At 39.1% G+C, this 14,218-nt stretch overlaps 1 protein-coding gene across 1 annotated transcript in view; it reads right to left on the bottom strand.

Moving 5' to 3' along the window:
- tbx5b (T-box transcription factor 5b) overlaps nucleotides 1-14,218 on the bottom strand; it is a 47,259-nt gene that overhangs the window by 7,854 nt on the left and 25,187 nt on the right. Inside the window, exons 7-8 of the mRNA XM_061906437.1 lie at nucleotides 7,673-7,764; nucleotides 1,114-1,364 (exon numbers count right to left, since the gene is read on the bottom strand). Of these exons, the coding sequence (XP_061762421.1) occupies nucleotides 1,114-1,364; nucleotides 7,673-7,764 (343 nt within the window). The remainder of the gene's footprint in view (nucleotides 1-1,113; nucleotides 1,365-7,672; nucleotides 7,765-14,218) is intronic.

Here is a 14,218-nt window from a genome sequence, read left to right as displayed (position 1 = left end):
TGTGTTAGCTTTTATCACCTAGAAAAGAAAAGACAGATGAACATTTAAAAGCAAGGCAGGAACTTAATGACATAAATATAGAGCCAAGGAGATGACATTATTGAGTCTCAATATTTTTATTAGTCTGTTTTAAAGTGGGAACACCTACAAGTACCACTAATAAATATTTACGGAATTGCTATAAAAAGCAAATCCACGTGTGCTCACATGTGTTTCTTATAAAAGCTCTAGACTGAGGAATGAGTCAATTTCTGTCTTTAATGTATCCCAAAAGGGCTAATTAGTGCACTCATAGGTCAACACTATTTGTATTGTACTTTTTCCACCAAAGCTAAAAAAGAAATAAAAAAAAGTTACAGGCATGTTCTAAAGCAGAGTTTCCATGCCTGTTCTAAAGGTTTAAAGGTCAGACAATAATCAGTATTTTTAAGCGGGATCTTTTTAGGACTTTGCATCATTGCAGCGAAAGAGACATGTTTTGGTGAGGGTGTACATCAGTGCTATTCACTATTCAGCTGACGGCCAAGGCGGGGCCAAATTTAACCCGGGAATGACACCATGCCGGCCCCCAAGTGGGACATTCCTAAAAATACTAGAGTGCTCGAGTTGTAAAGAGGAACTTGAACAACTGTACACACAGTGGCAGATCCTCACATTGAAAACCTTGATAACCAACATAGAACACCGGGTCCATACTTGGGATTCCTCACGGCACCCCTTTAAGTCCTCTCCTTTTTGGCAGTCACAATGTTTTTCTTAAGGTGATTTATGCAACCAACGTGTTGCTGTAACTTGTGTACTTCAGATGCAGTCAATATAGTCATAGTTATATTAGTGGGGTTCCTCAAGGTTCCATTTTAGGTCCTCTCTTTTTCATCATTTGGGTTATTCAACTGGTGGCCCGCGGATTTAGTTCTAAAATCTAGTAAGAGACTCACATTTTTGCAGATGAGGGCTCCTGTAACTCTGACAAAATAAATAAACAAAAATAAAACTACTACTGTAGAGGACTCTTGTTCTCAGGAATATACAAAATAAGACTAATAGCTTTCTGGAAACGTGCCCCCCAACACGGTTGAATATCCCCGGTGTACATTCAATAGTCCCTCTTACCTTTCCTCTTGGTGCAGTGGTAAAGCTGAGGCTGCTGGACATGCTGAGGATGAGACAAGGCGTATTGAGTGGGCGGAGCACCAAGCAGGGTCTGAGGGCTGCTGCTGCTGCTAAGGCCGTTCTCACAGCTGTAGGGCGATCCGGACGTGTCGGGTGAGCCCCTCAGACGCTGGATCTCCCCACTGAAGGGACTCCCGGTGGGGCATGATCTCTGGCGGCCAGTGCTGCGAGGGACCACGGGGTAGTCCTTACTGCAAAATGAATACAAGACTAGATTACAGGGATTTCACTACATTAGCTTCTACCGTACATGCCCTCACTCTCTCTCATTTTCGATCTTTTCTTTCAAGTCTGCTTAGGCCTTCCCCATCCTTTAAGCACTGCTCTCCCTCTGTAAACAAAGCCCTCCCGGTGAACTCTGTGGTATGTAGGGGACAGCGGGCCACATCTCGCTGACCGGCGCTGAGATCGTGACACGCACAAGCAGACACACGCACGCTCAAACACGGCCAGCGCCGCTGTGAGATAATTTGCTGTTCTAAAAATAAACATCCAGCCATGTGTCACTTCAGATATAGGCCCATCTCCAAACCAACGCAGCACAATAACAAAGGGGGGGTGGTGCACTGCATTGCACAGCACAGCACCCCCAGTGACATTCTTTTCTTTTGGCCTCCAAACTGCTTCTCACAAAGGAGTGCAGCAGCCATAGTGGGCGCCAGGAACTTGATGAGCAGTGACAGTGCGATTGACAAGCAGTAGAATGGCATCACACATTGTGTTGTTGTTGTGTTAATGCTGCAGACATGCTTTCAGGTCAAGCTCAGCCTTCAGAAGATGCCGGTTTAGATCTTTCTTTTTACCACTTAGCTCAACCCAACACATGAACGCTCGCGCCATATGTACGACATCATAACAGAGTGGAAAAGAAGGAGGAGGAGGAAGAGGAAAATATCCTTTGGATGTGTCAGTTCTCTCGCACACAAATACAATGGATCTTTCAGAGAACACACACAGTCCTACCCTGACACACCTGCAAAAGTTAGAGAGCCAAGCAGATCTGGAGCCCCATCTGTGAGACTCTTAGATCATCCTATTAACACCATTCATTCAACTCCTATTTCACTTTTACTCAGCATGATCTAGTTGCTCTTTATTTAGCTTTGTTCAAGAGCAGGGTAGGGCATTGTTTGAATTCGGACGATTATGGTTCCAATTTCCGTTCCCAGTTCGCATTATGGTTCACTACGATTCTTTTAAGGGTCAGGGTCAAAAATAGGGATTTTCCAATCAGGGATTTATGCTGTCGATTCCGGAAATCCATGAGTGAGATCGCCCATTTATTTATGGTGAGTGCTATTGGCAATTTAACAATATTAGCACATATCTAAACTTCTTATTTAATCTGTTTTATTTCATACAATTGTTTGAGCAACACAAAGTCAATAGTACACAATAACTAAACAAAAGCAAACATTACTACTCATTGAAATATTTATTTTGCAATCAAATTCCTGCTGGGTCCAGGGTAATTATTCGCTAAATTTGTAAACATTAAAAACTATTAAAAAAAAAAATTTTGAGAAAATAAAAATATGGATCTAATAATGATACTATACTTTTCATGTCGAGACCACCAAGTTATCGATCGAGCCGCCCTCCTTTTACGTGTTGTATACTGCTGAAGCGTTCGATTTACCTGGAAGTCGGAGCTGGGAATACACAACCGAGTTCTGAGTGTTCCAGTTACGAGGTCGGGAATCAAGATGGCCACAAACACAAAAGCTATTCCTGCACTTAACATTTTTAAATATTAACAATTTAAGGGAAAATATGGACTCTTTCTTCAACACGGTGGATGAAGAGCAAACAAAAACCCTATTGCTAGCAATTTAGAACATTTATCATACATGAAAAACATTTTTAGTTTACACCATAGTAACGTTACCATTTACAAACGTCCAACAATATTGCGGATTTAGTGTAACAAAAACTATTCAGGAAAAAAATAAATAAAAATCATACTTGCTGATAATGGATATTACAGAAGCTTATATTATTTTTTTTACATTTAGAGCAGCATTTTTTAAGCCAATTCGGGCGTGGCCTTCCAGCTACCTCGGAAGTTGGAAGTCGGATGTGGGAATGACGTCATCAGAGTTATCAGCGATCCAGTCACAATGTCGGAAATCAAGATGGCCACATCCACGAAAGCTATTTTTTTGCTTACCTTGTCTGAATATAAACAACGAACGGGAAAATGTGCACTCTTTTTGCAACCTTTGAACACGGTGGATGAAGAAGAAACTATGTAAAGAGCGTATATAGCACATGAAATAAATGTAGTTTACACTACGGTGACGTTAATCTATATAAAAGGTTTACCAATACATTGTATATGGTTCATTTACTGGGACAAAAACTAATCAGAAGTGCTAATGAACGCACCAGGTGCATTCCATTAGTACCGAGGAGTCGGAATTTCCAAGTTCCTAGTCGAAATTTCAACCGGAACGCCCTGCGACGTCAGTTTTCCGACAAGGAAATTCTCATCACCCCCAAGATCGTTTCAAAAATGGCTGCTCCAGATGTAAATAATAACATCTGCTTCTATATTATCCGTTATAAGCACTTCTGATTAGTTTGTGTCGCAGTAAATCAGCCATATACCATGTTTTGTTGTACCTTTTTATATGGTAACGTCGCTGTAGTGTCAACAACATTTGTTTAATGTGGTGCATACGTTGTAGGTCACTATAGCAATAGCATCTGTGTTTCCTCCTCAGCCACTGTGTTTAAAAGTTGCAGAAAGAGTGCATATTTTTCCATAAATTATTTATATTCCGACAAGGCAAGTGTAAAAATAGCTTTCGTGGATGTGGCCTCCTTGATTTCCGACATCGTAACTGGAACGCTCACAACTCGGGTGTGACGTCATTCCCAGCGCAGACTTCCAACTTTCGAGGTAAATGGAACGCAGCATAACGCTTAGACTTTCTGAATAGAAAATCCGACCTCGAGATGTGTTCCAGTTGAAACTTCTGATCAGGAACTTGGAAATTCCAACTCCCCAGAAAAACAGTTGATGTTATATTATCTTCTCTCTAGACTTGTAATAATCTACTTATTTTTTACCTATAAATACCTGCTTGCTTTCTTCTGCAACATGGTACCATCTATACTTATTAAAGTTTATTAAGCACTTACTTCTTCTATTGTTTCTAGCTATAGCTTAGTTAATAACCTGCCTGCTCCTAGCTTGCTCTCCGTGTATAACATATTTAGCTTCGTCCTAATAATTGATCATGATCAGTGACCTTTAAACCAGGTGAGACCTTTTTTTTTTAACTTTAATTCATATTCTCTAATCATTTTTAACACAGGTTGCACAATAAAGTAGGAAAATGAAGGGAGTATTTCACTTTCATAAAAATGTTAGGATAATAATACTATGATATGATAAATGTGACTAAAAAGTGTTTTGATAAAGTCGTCAAATACTTTTTGGTCCCATTTGTTTTAATTAAATAAATTAAATATTTGGAGTGTTTCTAACCTTTCTGTATTTGCATCTGAAACAGCACTATATATTCTCCCTAAAAAAATATCCTTAGAAATATCACATTAATTATGTCTTAGAGTCCAGTTTAGAGAAGTAGTTGATCTTGGATATATGTATATAATCCTATTGGTAGACACATTAATTAATTCATTCATTAATTCCATTTCATTTCATTTAAAGCAGTTAAACAAAGTTCTTTGCATCTGACAAAAAAGACCCACAAATGCTGGCTTCCTGTATTTCAAATGCCATATTTGTTATAAATAAAGAGACAAGCATCTGCTAGCTCGAGCATCCCCACTTTGGCATTGGAGGACTTAAGCCTCCAGTTCCAGATTATCAGTAATAATCATGTCACGCTTACATTAATAACAATAAATAGGCTGTGGATTTTACACTATAAGAACTACAAATGTATTCATTATTTTTGCGACATTGTGCAAGCAATCCAGCACACTAGTTAGCCACACACTAGTCCTCCTTCTCTTCCACACATATGTAAAGAGGTGAAACGTAAATACTCATTATCCTCATTATTAATTTGTCTAAATTTAGTGATTTTTACTCAAGCAAATGTTACGCAATTTGAATCATACAGAAAATACATTTATAACACAGTTGAATGGACATATTATTTATATTTTCTGGTTTTATAAAAAAAAATTCTTCCCATCATGACAAGTGAGGCCTACCGGCACCGCTCATCCCTGATAGATACATTTAGAATATTAAGAAATGCAGTTTGTTTTCCGTAATGGAAGTGATTATTATTAACTTAGGGGAGTGACTTTACACTTTATTTGGAGATAGACAATTAGCTGCTAGCTTGTCAGCCGGGGGACTTAAAATAAATACAGTATCAGCTAGAGGGGATTTGCATATTTTCAAGAAAATTGTACAATACTGATTGGTGGCCAATTGACTAGCACAGTGGTTCTCAAATGGGGGTACGCGTACCCCTGGGGGTACTTGAAGGTATGCCAAGGGGTACGTACATTTTTTTTTTAAATATTCTAAAAATAGCCACAATTCAAAAATCCTTTATAAATATATTTATTGAAAAATAGCAACAATTCAAAAATCCTCTCTAAATATATTTATTGAATAACACTTCAACCAAATATGAATGTAAGTTCATAAACTGTGAAAATAAATGTAGCAATGCAATATTCAGTGTTGACAGCTAGATTTTTTTTAGGACATGTTCCATAAATATTGATGTTAAAGATTTTTTTTTTTGTGTGTGTGAAGAAATTTTTTTTTTGTGTGTGTGAAGAAATGTTTAGAATTAAGTTCATAAATCCAGATGGATTTCTATTACAATCCCCAAAGAGGGCACTTTAAGTTGATGATTACTTCTATATGTAGAAATCTTTATTTATAATTGAATCACTTGTTTATTTTTCAGCAAGTTTTTAGTTATTTTTATGTCTTTTTTTTCCAAATAGTTCAAGAAAGACCACTACAAATGAGAAATATTTTTGCACTGTTTTACAATTTAATAAATCAGAAACTGATGACATAGTGCTGTATTTTCCTTCATCTCTTTTTTTCACCAAAAATGCTTTGCTCTTATTAGGAGGTACTTGAATTAAAAAAGAATGTTCACAGGGGGTACATCACTGAAATAGGTTGAGAACCACTGGACTAGCACATGCGTAAAAAAATACTACGGGGCTATATTTAAGGAGTATAAATATTAATCCTTTGAACTTGATTATAAATGTTATGTTTCTTTCCACAGGCGTGAACTTTCTCAAAAACCTCAAAAAAAAAAACATTTACACAGGTCCGAGTATTGTTCAGTTTAGGGTTCATGCTTCCGAAATCGTGCCAATATATACCAACCGCATGGATAAACCATTAACAACCGCACCTTAAGTTGGAGTCTTTAATCTCGTTATATGCAAATATAATGACAATAAAGTCTATTCTATTCTATTTTTTAAATGTACTTATGGTGAGTGCTATTGACTATACTGTGTCCAGGAAATTATTCCCTGTGTTTGTAAATATTAACAAAAATTAAAAAAAAAAAAAGAATTTTGAGAAAATATAAATTCCTGGCAGTGGCCACTTGATAGTAACCGAGCAGCCCAACATTTTTTTTAATCTATTATGCTCTCTCTAGATTCTCAACCTACTATCTAATTAATCTATTTGTTCATTTTCTCTTAATAGCTGCTTACTCTCTGCTGTAAAATGCTTCCATCTACACTTCTTAGACTTTACGACTAGTTTACTGTGTTAAACATGATAATGTAACCTCAGAACTGCAGTTTATTTGCGCCACTGGAGGATTATTGTGAAGTGGCGCCACAAGGTGTATGGAGATAAACAGTTAACTGCCAGCCGCCTCTATGTCACCTAATTCTTACGGTTGGCAAACTGAGCCCTGAAAATTGGAATTGATGTTTAAAAATGTGGACGATTCTGAGAGAATCAGAATGTAAGGCCCAGTTGTCTATTCAAGAGACGTGTTTTATACAAGAGTGCACAAATCAAGGGTTTGTAAATGTTTTAGGAATTAGTGAGTCATCATTTTGTCAACGTCTTATCAAGCATACAAGTCAGCAAATAAAAAGAGCCAAATTGACTAATTGCTTGCCAAATAAAGTAGGACTTTTTTGTCTAATTCCCCTGAAGGGGATAAAAATAAGGTCTTTAGAGCCTCATATAAAGTCCAAACTGCTGTCATGCAGGATGAAAAAGAACGCACACACATACACCTGTCTACCAAAGTTGTCTTTACATTTTGCTATAAAGTGGTTGATAATTGCAACAATATGAAAATAATGTATGCCTTTTTTATTATGTTAAAACTGACTAATTGCTTTTAACTTGTTTATTAATGTATTTATAGACTCTTTACAAGGGTACCGTAATTGTAAAATGGCAACTGGAAAGGCAGAGCATTGCACGGTTGAATACAGTGATCTTGATGTGATTTGATTGACACACACACACGCACACACACAAACACAAGAGTGTACTCACCCTTGCAGTTTGGCCATGCGGTGCAGCTCGTTGTCGTCACTGCCTCTGAAGCCCTTTGCAAAGGGATTGTTCTCTATCTTTAACTGGGTAATCTGAGGACAAAACAAAGGAGCTCTTTTATAGACCTGCGCCGACATTAAAGCGCAGCACATCCAAAGCGCCATACATGCTCACAGACACACCAGACCCTTTTAAACCTCCTCTCTGCCGAATGAAAGTCAATGGTTTATTATTAGCAGGGGCCCCGTAGATGTTAAAAGCTGCCCTGCTAAAGCTCTGCTCGGCCAACATTCCTCAGCCGCTGACGTTCCTGACGGAGAGGACAGTGTTCTCGCCAGCTGACAATGAATAAACTGTTTAGCCAAACAGTCGCCAGGTTTAAGCATTTTCAGGGCCAGAGCTTTTAGAGGTTCAGAGCTTTGATGTTGGGTCCTCGAACTTTTCTCATGGGGAGAAGCGTGTGTTTGGCAGCAGAACGAAGGCGAACTGCACACAGAGTGACACCAGCTCAGATCTGAAATCTTAGATTAGAAAATAGTACTGATATGGCAACTACATGCTTAGCAGGTATATAGTAGCACATCCAAGAAAATTATACATCATGATTTAATGACCTCCTTCAGCAAACTGCTATTGCAGAAAATACAAATTAGTGGTGTCACACTACAAAACAAAACAACGTATCGCATTATATCAGCTTCCAAAATCTCAAATATAAGATTCCGATACATTTTTTTTTAAGTTAAAAATAAAGTTTAAGTACCAATGATTGTCGCACACACTACGTGTGGTGAAATTTGTCCTCTGCATTTGACCCATTCCCTTGTTCACCCCCTGGGAGATGAGGGGATCAGTGAGCAGCAGCGGTAGTCACGCCCAGGAATCATTTTTGGAGATTTAACTACCAATTCCAACCCTTGATGCTGAGTGCCAAGCAGGGAGGTAATGGGTGCCATTTTTATAGTCTTTGGTCTGAACTCACAACCTACCGATCTCAGGGCGATCACTCTAAACACAAGGCCACTGAGCAGGCATTTGTGCTAAGCTGGACAGCCAGTTAACATCTAAATGTCCTCCATTAATCACACAAGGCTGGTCTTTTCTTGTACTTTAATTAAATCATTTACAAAATGTAAACATGGTAGGCTATAGGCTACTAGAGGCTAGCAGCTACACAACAGCTAAGCACGCAATAACATACAAGCTAATAAGTGTCATACTCATTTATTGAACATTATTGCAGTCTTAAACACAACATTTATCAATATAAACAAGATTCAAATAAGTATAGTTGCACATTACTAACAGTATATATACAAATTATCCAATGCAGAAGCATATTAGAAAGCATCGGATATATACAATGTATGTAGGATATATATACAGTATATCGCATTAATACCGCTATCTTACAAATACTCAGGTCTCCAATATCAGTATCGTATCGGAATACGGTATAACAATTGGGGTAACACTTTAGTATGGGGAACATATTCACTAGGGCTGCAAATATTTGGGTGTCCCACGATTCGATTCAATATCGATTCTTGGGGTCACAATTTGATTCAAAATCGATTTTTTTTTTCAATTCAACATGATTCTCGATTCAAAAACTATTTTATTCCCGATTCAAAAGGATAGTCTATTCGTTCAATACATAGGATTTCAGCAGGATCTACCCCAGTCTGCTGAGATGCAAGCAGAGTAGTAGATTTTTGTAAAAAGCTTTTATAATTGTAAAGGACAATGTTTTATCAATTGATTGCAATAATGTAAATGTGTTTTAACTATTAAACGAACCAAAAATATGACTTATTTTATCTTAGTGAAAACATTGGACACAGTGTTATCAAGCTCATGAAATACGATGCAAGTGTAAGCTACTGTGACACTATTGTTCTTTTTTTTTATTTTTTATAAATGTCTAATGATAATGTCAATGTCAATGAGGGATTTTTAATCACTTCTATGCTAAAATTATAACTAATATTGATACTGTTGTTGATAATATTCTTTTTTTTCCCCACTACTTTTGGTTTGTTCTGTGTCGTGTTGTGTCTCTTCTCAATTGCTCTGTTTATTGCAGTTCGAAATGTTGCTGGGTCAGGTTTGGTTTTTGGAATTGGATTGAATTGTTATGGTTTTGCTGTGAATTGTTTTGTTGGATTGATTAAAAAAAAAAAAATAGATTTTTTAAAAATGAGAATCGACTCTGAATCTCACAACGTGAGAATCGCGATTCAAATTCTAATCGATTTTTTCCCACACCCCTAATATTCACCATTAATTAGTTGCTTATTAACATGCAAATTAGTAACATATTGGCGCTTCAATAGTCATTATTAAGTACTTATTAATGCCGTATAATGTATGGTCTTATTATACAACCAATAAGCCATTAACTAAGAGTCTTCCCTCAATAAGGTTAGGGTTAGGTTTAGTGTTGGGGTCAGGGTACTTAGAATATGTTGCCCTAGTGTCCAAATAACTCTAAATTAAGTCTTTGTTACTTAGAATATGTTCCCCATATTAAAGTGTTACCAAAATCGGTATGAATGTGTACACTCCTACAAATAACATGTTAAATGAAGCGGGGGGCGTGATTGGGGCGGGGCGTGGTTAAGAGTCAAATATATATATATATATATATATATATATATATATATATATATATATATATATATATATATATATACATACATTTATTTTATATATATACATTTATTTTATTTTATATATATATATATATATATATATACAGTATATAAATGATATACTGTACGTACATAAATGATAAATGGGTTGTACTTTCTACCTTCAAGGTACTCAAAGCGCTTTGACACTACTTCCACATTTACCCATTCACACACACATTCACACACTGATGGAGGGAGCTGCCATGCAAGGCGCTAACCAGCAAGGGTGAAGAGTCTTGCTCAGGACACAACGGACGTGACGAGGTTGGTACTAGGTGGGGATTGAACCAGGAACCCTCGGGTTGCGCACAGCCACTCCTCCACCCCGCCACGCCGTCTCCGGTTCAGTGTTCATTTATTTATACATATACGCACACATAACACTCATCTACTCATTGTGGAGTTAAGGGTTGAAATGTCCATCTTTGTTCTTTTCTCTGTCACTATTTTTCTAACCACATGCATGCACAGCTAGACTCTCTGGCAGAGAAGAAGTCTAGCAAAACTCCTAGCCATTATGGACAATACCTCCCACCCACTACACTCGGACCTTGCGGAGAGAATGAGCACGTTCAGTGGAAGTCTCAGACTCCCAAAATGTAACACGGAACGACACAGGAGGTCCTTCATACCGACAGCCATCAGACTGTATATTGCATATGTTCCTTCTTGACTGCACTTAAATGTAGAATATACTGTATGTAGAATATATTTATATTATTCATATATTATATATTATATATATAATATATATTATATATTATTTATTATTATTATTGTTTATTGTGAGCGAACTGTGATGCTGAATTTAAATAAAGTACATTCTATTCTACATTCTATTCTATTATATGTACAGTAGATGGCAGTATGTTTCTGTTTAAGAGTGTCACAAGATCACAACATTGGAGTTTACGGCAGACGAACTGCTTTACGGCAGACGAAAACATGACTGCTGTTGTTGTGTGTTATTACCGGGCTGGGAGCACTTTAATGAAACCGCCTAACAATAAACCCACATACGAAACCAAGAACTCGCCCTCGACCATTATACAGTTATAACGTCATTGGGCAGGCTCGCTCTTTTGGACTGTTGACACGTCACTAAGGTCCGCTTGGAGCTGGAGGGGGCGTGGCCTCCAGCTCCGCCTGAATTTCGGGAGATTTTCGGGAGAAGATTTGTCCCTTGAGGTTTTCGAGAGAGGCGCTGAATTTCGGGAGTCTCCCGGAAAATCCAGGAGGGTTGGCAAGTATGATGTCTGTAAGAGTGCTTTTGTCCATTTTCTGTTGTGCTGTTTAAAAAAGTATAATGTTTGAAAAATAAACATTTTCTTAAAGCAAACATATTGTCCAGTCCCATGTTGATAGTATCAAAAACTCTAAAGTATACTCATGATTGATTTTTTTTTTTAAATATCTGTGTTTAATTGTGAAAACTTACAAGTTTACAGTGTTCGGAAAAATTGTGTTACACAATAACGGCTTTAAAGAGGAAATGCCCTTTTTGGGGGGGACTTGTGCCTATATGGTTCACAATCATTATGAAAGACATCATGACGGATGGATTTCTTTTTTTATTCATTCAGGTGAGAGGCATGATTTATGATCTAAAATAAACGTACATGGAGCAGGGAAGCGAGGAAACAGCAGACCACTCGATGATGTAAGCATCGGGAGACACGGAAGAGATCAGCTTTAAATACTTTGTTTGTGTTAGTACTTATAATAACAATGTCACTAATACTTGGTTAGTATTCAAGTCATGAACTGTGAAAAGAGTCTTTTTTGCACTTTTTGAATGGTTATTTATTGCCGAAAATAAAGTGCAGTAAGCTGACTTTTATTTACGTTTATTTAATATTTAGAATGTATTTTTAAAAAATCGATCCGTCATTTCTTTCTTAAGGACTGTAAACAATAGGCAAATGTCACGACACGGGGTCGAACCCGCGTTTCATCGACAGCGGGCTCAGACATGCCCCTGCTCGCGCTGAGCACAGCACACCCACGCAGCGACAAGCCTGCAGACAATCAAAAATCAACGCACCTGGTCCAGATGAGAGGCAGCGGCATAAAGACCAGCAGACCCGAGGAACCTCTGCTAGAACGTCGTTCATCTTCCCTGTAAGCATCACATCTGGCATTCCCTCCTTTGTGCTTTGCTCGCCTTCTCTGTGCTTTCTCCGTGTCTCCCTCATTCATGTCCGTTGTGTCTTCTGCAGTGTCTTCCCCGTCATCCGTGACCGTGTTTTGCCTCTCGACATCCATCCGGATCACTGACTGCCTTCCTCGATCCTCAACCCCTGCTCAGACACAGACTACGACTACTCCTACCTTAGACCTGTTTACGGACTGCCTTTTCGCCTTGCCTCCTTGATTTGATGACGAGTACATCCAACATTTACAGACAACAACACTTACACTATTAATTCCACACATAGTCGACATCCATTCATTTAGAGTAGCATACACACCCTACGTACTCATCAAAGGTTTTAATTAACCTTGTAAACCGCAGTTCTGCTTGGGTTGTCGCCTCCTTACCTTCTCAGTACATAACAGCAAATTTCCGAAAAAGGTGCAGTTCCCCTTTAATAACACCATTACTTCTTCTAATAACAAGTAACCAAGTTAATTACTTTTATATACATTACAAAGCTGTTACTGATACGTTTGGTTTAAGGTAGCATGCTACTTTTGATGCGGACATGACAGCTTTAGAATCCCAGCAAGTTCACTTCAGGAAGTACAGTAGCTCTTTACCAGTGCTACAGGCAGCCACCGCGCGCACACTGTCAAGTTATGTTTGCTTGTTTGTGTTCTCCCCTAACTTGAAAAGGGTTTTGATATTTTGATCAGGGGTTTCACTGGGACTTCACTCCTTGTTTCAATCCAATGATGAGACAAATCTTTGTTTCTCATTTTATTTTGGACTTGATTGTCCATCCATCCATCCATCATCTTCCGCTTATCCGAGGTCAGGTCGCGGGGGCAACAGCCTAAGCAGGGAAACCCAGACTTCCCTCTCCCCAGCAACTTCGTCTAGCTCTTCTCGGGAGATCCCGAGGCGTTCCCAGGCCAGCCGGGAGACATAGTCTTCCCAACGTGTCCTGGGTCTTCCCCGTAGCCTCCTACCGGTTGGAAGTGCCCTAAACACCTCCCTAGGGATGCGTTCGGGTGGCATCCTGTCCAGATGCCCGAACCACCTCATCTGGCTCCTCTCGATGTGGAGGAGCAGCGGCTTTACTTTGAGTTCCTCCCGGATGGCAGAGCTTCTCACCCTATCTCTAAGGGAGAGCCCCGCCACACGGCGGAGGAAACTTATTTCGGCCGCTTGTACCCGTGATCTTATCCTTTCGGTCATGACCCAAAGCTCATGACCATAGGTGAGGATGGGAACGTAGATCGACCGGTAAATTGAGAGCTTTGCCTTCCGGCTCAGCTCCTTCTTCACCACAACGGATCGGTACAACGTCCGCACTACTGAAGACGCCGCACCGATCCGCCTGTCGATTTCACGATCCACTCTTCCCTCACTCGTGAACAAGACTCCTAGGTACTTGAACTCCTCCACTTGGGGCAGGGTCTCCTCCCCAACCCGGACATGGCATTCTACCCTTTTCCGGGCGAGAACCATGGACTCGGACTTGGAGGTGCTGATTCTCATTCCGGTCGCTTCACACTCGGCTGCGAACCGATCCAGTGAGAGCTGAAGATCCCGGTCAGATGAAGCCATCAGGACCACATCATCTGCAAAAAGCAGAGACCTAATCCTGCGGTTACCAAACCGGAACCCCTCAACGCCTTGACTGCGCCTAGAAATTCTGTCCATAAAAGTTATGAACAGAATCGG

This window comes from Nerophis ophidion, linkage group LG07 (assembly GCF_033978795.1).
Source record: "Nerophis ophidion isolate RoL-2023_Sa linkage group LG07, RoL_Noph_v1.0, whole genome shotgun sequence".
In the NCBI taxonomy this organism is placed as follows: domain Eukaryota; kingdom Metazoa; phylum Chordata; class Actinopteri; order Syngnathiformes; family Syngnathidae; genus Nerophis; species Nerophis ophidion.
The sequence above is the reverse complement of the archived record's forward strand: the minus strand, read 5'-3'. Positions and strand labels throughout refer to the sequence as shown.